This window comes from Leucopleurus acutus, assembly GCF_964270905.1.
Source record: "Leucopleurus acutus genome assembly, chromosome: 18".
NCBI classification, from domain to species: Eukaryota; Metazoa; Chordata; class Mammalia; order Artiodactyla; family Delphinidae; genus Leucopleurus; species Leucopleurus acutus.
The window spans coordinates 5,843,003-5,849,160 of NC_139160.1; the positions used below are offsets into that span (position 1 = coordinate 5,843,003).

A 6,158-nucleotide genomic window follows, 5' to 3' on the forward strand; every position below is an offset into this window, starting at 1 on the left:
GCAGGGGAAACGGGTTCAAGCCCTGGTCCGGGAAGACCCCACATGCCGCGGAGCAACTAAGCCCGTGCGCCACAGCTTCGAGCTTGCGCTCTAGAGCCCGCGAGCCACAACTACTGAGCCTGCGCTCCAGAGCCCGTGAGACACAACCACTGAGCCCGCGTACCACAACTACTGAAGCCCGCGTGCGTAGAGCCCGTGCTCCTCAACAAGCTACCGCAATGAGAAGCCAGCGCATCACAACAAAGGGTAGACCCCGCTCGCCACAACTAGAGAAAGCCCGCGTGCAGCAACGAAGACCCAACGCAGCCAAAAATAAATAAATAAAATAAATTTATTTTTAAAAAAATGTTGTATTTGTAGTTAATTTTGTATACTTTTGCAATTGACAATTTCCATAGTGAAATAAGTATTTTTCCGTGTATCCCTGAAGTTGTTAAAATCCATTTTATTATTTTAAGCATTTGAAATATGCTTATTTTATTTATTTATTTTCTTTCCTTTCAACTTTTTTAAAATGTATTTTTATTGGAGTAGAGCTGCTTTACAACGTTGTGTTAGTTTCTGCTGTACAGCACAGTGAATCAGCCCTATGTATACATATATCCCCTCTTTTTTGGATTTCCTTCCCATTTAGGTCAAAAAGCCGTTTTAATTTCCAGGATTTTCTTTCTTAAAAGTTTACCCTGGCAGTTTTGCGGAGACGATGTTAAGCACGGGCAGCAGTGGAAATGAAGCCAGTAAGGACGTCACTGGGCACAGAGAGGCGAGGCGTGTGGGTGACTCAGAGCATTGTGTGGAGAGAGGCTGGGGCTGAGACGTGTATGTAGAAACAACAGGCCCTGCCTCGGGCGTGGGCGGTGAGCACGAGGGAGGGATCCTGGCTGGTGGCCACGCTTCCAGTTTGAGCAGATGGCTGAACCGTGCCACCAGTTACTGAGATGCGGAGACTGGGAGAGGCACTGGTTTACCAGGGCTGAAGGAATCCAGAGTTGCCCTTAGGACACATCACCTTTAAAGCAAAACATGCCTCCCGGCGGGGTCATCAATAGGCAGTTAGACGGAGGGGTCGGGAGGCTGGAGCGGTCTGAGGAATCCTTTTGGGAACGCTTAGCATGTAAGTCATGAGACAGGAGGGGGTCACGCGGGGAGAAAGGGCAGAGGAGAGGAGAGAGCCTAGAGCCATGCTGGAAGCCAGCATTTAGGAGGCATGCATGTGTCTAAGGGAAACAGGGAGAAGCCTGCAATCGATTCCGCAGATCAGCAAGAGAAGCTGGAGCAAAACTCAGCAAAGTGCAGCATCAGAGGAGCCGGGAGAAGCACGTGTTTGAAGATGAGGACTTGGGCGGGGAAGATGGATGCGAAGGTCAAGCAAGACAAAAACAGAGAAAGTATCCCCTGGATTGGTAACCTGGAGGAGCTCGGCAGCTCTGACAAGGACAGAAGCAAGGCTGGAGTGGGCTTGAGGAGTGAATGGCTGAGAGGAAGAGTCACACCGTGGGCAGCTCTCAAGAAGTTTTGCTCAAACGAGGGCAAAAGTGTCGGGGGGAGAGGTGGGTAGCAGAGAAACGCGTCATCGGTAGCGGCAAGAGGATGCAGGATGAACCAGCGATGAGCTGATAGATGTTTAACAAAATCCCCTTTGGAAACCGAAACCTTCATTTGTATTGGTGTAAATCCTCTCCGCACAGCCAATTCCAAGTCACCGACACAATGTCCAAGAGTTTGCAGAATCCCTGAAAATACAACAACTGGCTCTGAGGAAGGAGGGTGACCCATCTCCAGCATAAACCGTACTGGGAGTGGTCCTGAGGAGGAGAAAGAGAGCACTGTTTCAAGAAAAAAGGGAGGTGAGAGGGCGGGGGAGGGGGGGTGAGTTGGGGGAAGGATGACAAGGTTCTGATTAGGAGGGAAGCCCCTTCCAAGTGCACGCCCAGGGGATGCTGGTGCTGGTGGAGTTAAAGGATCCTGTGGTGGCTTCTGGACAGGAGCAGAGGGCCAGGGCGGGGTGATGGGTGACAGGGATGTAGGGTTAGAGCCCAGAGGAAATATGCTGACCTAATCCGGGGGGGGTGGCTGCTCCCCAGACGCTGGTCTGTTGAGGAATCAGGGTCTGAGAGGCCAGCGTCGTGGATGTGTCATCTCCACAAACCTTGAAAGAGGCCAAAAATGCTGAACGAGTTGAGTGGCCAGGCAGAGAGGCAGCCGGGAGATAAAGCCTTCAGGATGTGAGGGGCGTGCGTGCGTGCGTGCGTGTGTGTGGAGTGGGGTGCTTTTCTGGAAGTCCGTGCATGACGGACATCAGAAGGAGGTGGCATGGAAGAGATGCAGGGACTTACTCAGCAGAGAGGGAGAGACATGGTCTGCACGTAGCACTGGTGACCCGGGAAAACACAACTTTTGCTTGTGGTCCTGAGGTCCGAGAGGTGAGAGAGAGAAACAGCCCCAGTTGCTAGGGCTGTACTGGAACGTTCTCAGGGCGAGCCAGGTGCTTGTGAAGGAGCGGGGCGGGGCTGAGGGGTCTGCTGATGGCAAAGTGAGGCGGCGGCAGAAGCTTGGAGAGGAGGCCTGGCTGGGGACTGGGTCTGATGGGGGCTGCGCAGAGCAGTCTGTGGGTGTGATTCTGGGTGAGCAGAGGCTTGGGTTTCTGGCAGCGGCTGTGGTTAAGGGTGGCTTTGAGCCACGCGCCCTTGTTTGGGTACCACAAATTCCACACCAATATACCTGCAACATTATCAACAAGACGCCAGACTTGAGATCCTGTGAGGTGTTACCTGAGTTAACCTCTAAGCAGACTGAAATTCTCTCAAGTATCATTCAGCAGCCCCCAGTCACTGAGCCCTTAATTCCTTCACTTCGGACCTCCTGGGTTCTTGTCCAGATTCCTGGCACCCAGTTTAGATTTCTGCGCCGAAGACATTCCTGCCGTAGAGAGCTTTTCTCTCTGAAATTTCATTTCAAATACCTTTTGTAGGTCCACTTTAGCTTCTCCTAAAGCTGTCCATTTGTGATCCGTAAGACTGTTTCTTTTATAGCATTTGTTTTCCCTTAGTTGTCAGATTAACTCAAAACATACTACTTCCAAGGGGGTTTTCTTTGATTCCTGCAACTTTTCTCCTAAACAAAAGGGAGGTTTAAAAACATTAGCCGGCTCCCTCTGCGCCCGCCGCTGGCTCCCCGGCTGCGGAGTGGGGCCAGAGTCACAGCCGCTGCGTCGCGCTCTCCAGCTGTTACCCTCCATGTGCCCGGGCTCCCTCGCTCCCCTTCCTCAGGCCGCCGTTTACCCCGGGGTCTATGGAAATAATGGAAGGACCCCTCAACCTGGCTCATCAGCAGAGCAGACGAGCAGATCGTTTAGTAGCTGCAGGGAAATACGAAGAGGCTATTTCTTGTCACAAAAAGGCTGCAGCGTATCTTTCGGAAGCTATGAAGCTGACACAGTCTGAGCAGGCTCATTTATCACCGGAACTGCAAAGGGATAGTCACACGAAACAGCTTCTCCTCATCCAGGAGAGGTGGAAGAGGGCAAAGCGGGAGGAAAGATTGAAAGCCCAGCAGAGCACAGACAAGGATGCCGCTGCCCAGCTTCAGGCATCTCACAGACTGTCTGCTGAGGACGCAGACAGCCAGAGCCCCCTGCTCTCTCAGAACTACAGCCCTTCCACAGAGAAACACTTGCCTGAGATTCAGGGGGTCTTTGACAGGGATCCAGACACACTAGTATTTTTACCTCAGCAGAAGAGCGAGCCAACAGAGCTGTGCATTGGAAGCAAAGCCCCAAGAGATGATAAAACAATTGTAGAGGAGCAGGCAACCCAAATTGCAGATTCGAAGAGGCATGTGGAATTCCTCGTGGCTGAGAACGAAAGATTAAGGAGAGAAAATAAACAGCTAAAGGCTGAAAAGGCCAGACTTCTAAAAGGCCTGATAGAAAAGGAGCTTGATATAGATGCTGATTCTGTAGGAAAGTCAGAGTTACGGAGCTCGCCACCACATGCAGAAACCGCTACAGCCTCTTCAGCCTGGCAGAGGCTTGCATCAAACACTGGGAAAGCCAAGGTATTCCAATACCCAATCTTCCTCCCTTGGATTTGCCATCTCCAGAACGTCCCCTCATGGAACTCTCTGAAGATACTCTGAAAGGACTTATGAATAATTAAAATGGAAGGTCAGGGCTTCCCTGGTGGCGCAGTGGTTGAGAGTCCGCCTGCCGATGCAGGGGACACGGGTTCGTGCCCCGGTCCGGGAAGATCCCACGTGCGCGGAGCGGTTGGGCCCGTGAGCCATGGCCGCTGAGCCTGCGCATCCGGAGCCTGTGCTCCGGAACGGGAGAGGCCACAACAGTGAAAGGTCCGCGTACCGCAAAAAAACACAAATAAAATAAAATAAAATGGAAGGCCATAGAAGAGGTGAAAAAGAGGAAATAATACAGTAATACAGTTAATCCAGCAAAAAAAAAGAAAAAAAAGGAAAACCACATGCAAGGGTGTCCCGGAGATGCCGCACCCAGCATCCTGCGGAGGAGAGGCATCGACAAGACTTGGAAACAGTCACTGTGAAGTATGTCGCGCATCGGATTTACTGACTCGGGCTAATGATTCCAGACTTGGCAGATACTAAACTCTTGGAGGTTCACTTTCTCCTGATACAAACAAAATGGCTACCTGGAATCATTTTTTTCAAGCAACGATTATTTTTCTTCAGGGTTAAAATGTATAAAAGTATGTTATGTGTAATTAATCTATAATGCCATAAATGATAATGCAAAACCCAAATAGTAATGGTCGCCTGAGGGGCTACCTCGTATTTGAAACATGCTTTCTATTCATGCATTGACTGTATGCATCTTGTTATGCATATTTCCTTCATTTAATAAGGTGTGTAAGACACACCTTTCTAGAAGAAACTGTGTGCCACACTTTGCACTACTCGTAACATAATGATAACCTCAAGACTATCAGGAGAAATATTTAAATTTCCATTTTATGAAGAAAGGAACCAAATTATTAGTTATGCTTTTTAAAAAAATTACCAGTTTACATAATTAATCAGGGTGCATTTTAAGTTGTCACTTTTTTTGTTTAATGTATAATGCATCATTTGAAAACACCAAGGAAATATCCTTTTGTTTTTAATGATGCATGAGTGGAAGTAATGCTGGTTGGCAGTACTGATTGTAAGCAATCAGTAAAGTAATTGTATTAAAAAAAATAGCCAATCGAAACCCTCCTACACTGTGGGTGGGAATGTAAATGGGTACAACTGCTATGGAGAACAGTATGGAGGTTCCTTCAAAAACTAAAAATAGAACTACCATATGATCCAACAAAACCACTCCTAGGCATATATCTGGAGAAAACCGTAATTTGAAAAGATACATGCACCCCTATGTTCACTGCAGCACTATTTTCAATAGCCAAGACATGGAAGCAACCTAAATGTCCATCGACAGAGGAATGGATAAAGAAGATGTGGCACATATATACAATAGAATATTACTCAGCCATAGAAAGGAATGAAATAATGCCATTGACAGCAACATGGATGGACCTAGAGATGATTATACTAAGGGAAGTAAGTCAGACAGGGAAAGACAAATATCATACGATATCACTTATATGTGGAATCTAAAAGTATGATACAAATGAACTTATTTACAAAACAGAAACAGACTCACAGACATAGAAATCAAACTTATGGTTGCCAAAGGGGAAAGGGGGGGAGGGGGAGGGATAAATTAGGAGTTTGGGATTGACAGATACACACTACTAAATATAAAATAGACAATCAACAAGGACCTACTGTATAGCACAGGGAACTCTACTCAATATTCTGTAATAACCTATATGGGAAAAGAATCTGAAAAAGAATGGATATATGTATAACTGAATCACTTTGCTGTACACCTGAAACTAATACAACATTGTAAATCAACTATAATCCAATATAGAATAAAAATTAAATTAAAAAAAACCCAAAAAACCAAAAATGAAACATTAACCAATCAAATCTTGATTCATGTACTGGTATTAGTCGGAATCCATCTAGCAGTAGTCCTACTGTTTCTATAAGTCTTTTGAAAGAGTACCAGAGGGAATACATCCACCACAAGTATTTTTCTGACTTAGAAGATTCTTTTTTTGGGGGGGGGGGCAGTGCCG

General features: G+C 47.3%; 1 protein-coding gene across 2 annotated transcripts; it reads left to right on the forward strand.

The window, feature by feature from the left end:
• Window positions 1-3,236: 3,236 nt before the first annotated feature.
• Window positions 3,237-4,137, forward strand: LOC309974626 (nuclear receptor-binding factor 2-like; the record flags this gene model as incomplete). Of its 2 annotated transcripts, XM_082859296.1 has the most annotated exons (2): window positions 3,237-3,321; window positions 3,407-4,137. In XM_082859296.1, the coding sequence occupies 2 exons, from the start codon at window positions 3,237-3,239 to the stop codon at window positions 4,135-4,137; spliced, it is 816 nt and encodes a 271-aa protein (XP_082715422.1). The 2 variants fall into 2 exon arrangements, with proteins under 2 accessions (XP_082715422.1, XP_082715421.1); XM_082859295.1 differs by having other exon boundaries at window positions 3,292-4,137.
• Window positions 4,138-6,158: the final 2,021 nt, after the last annotated feature.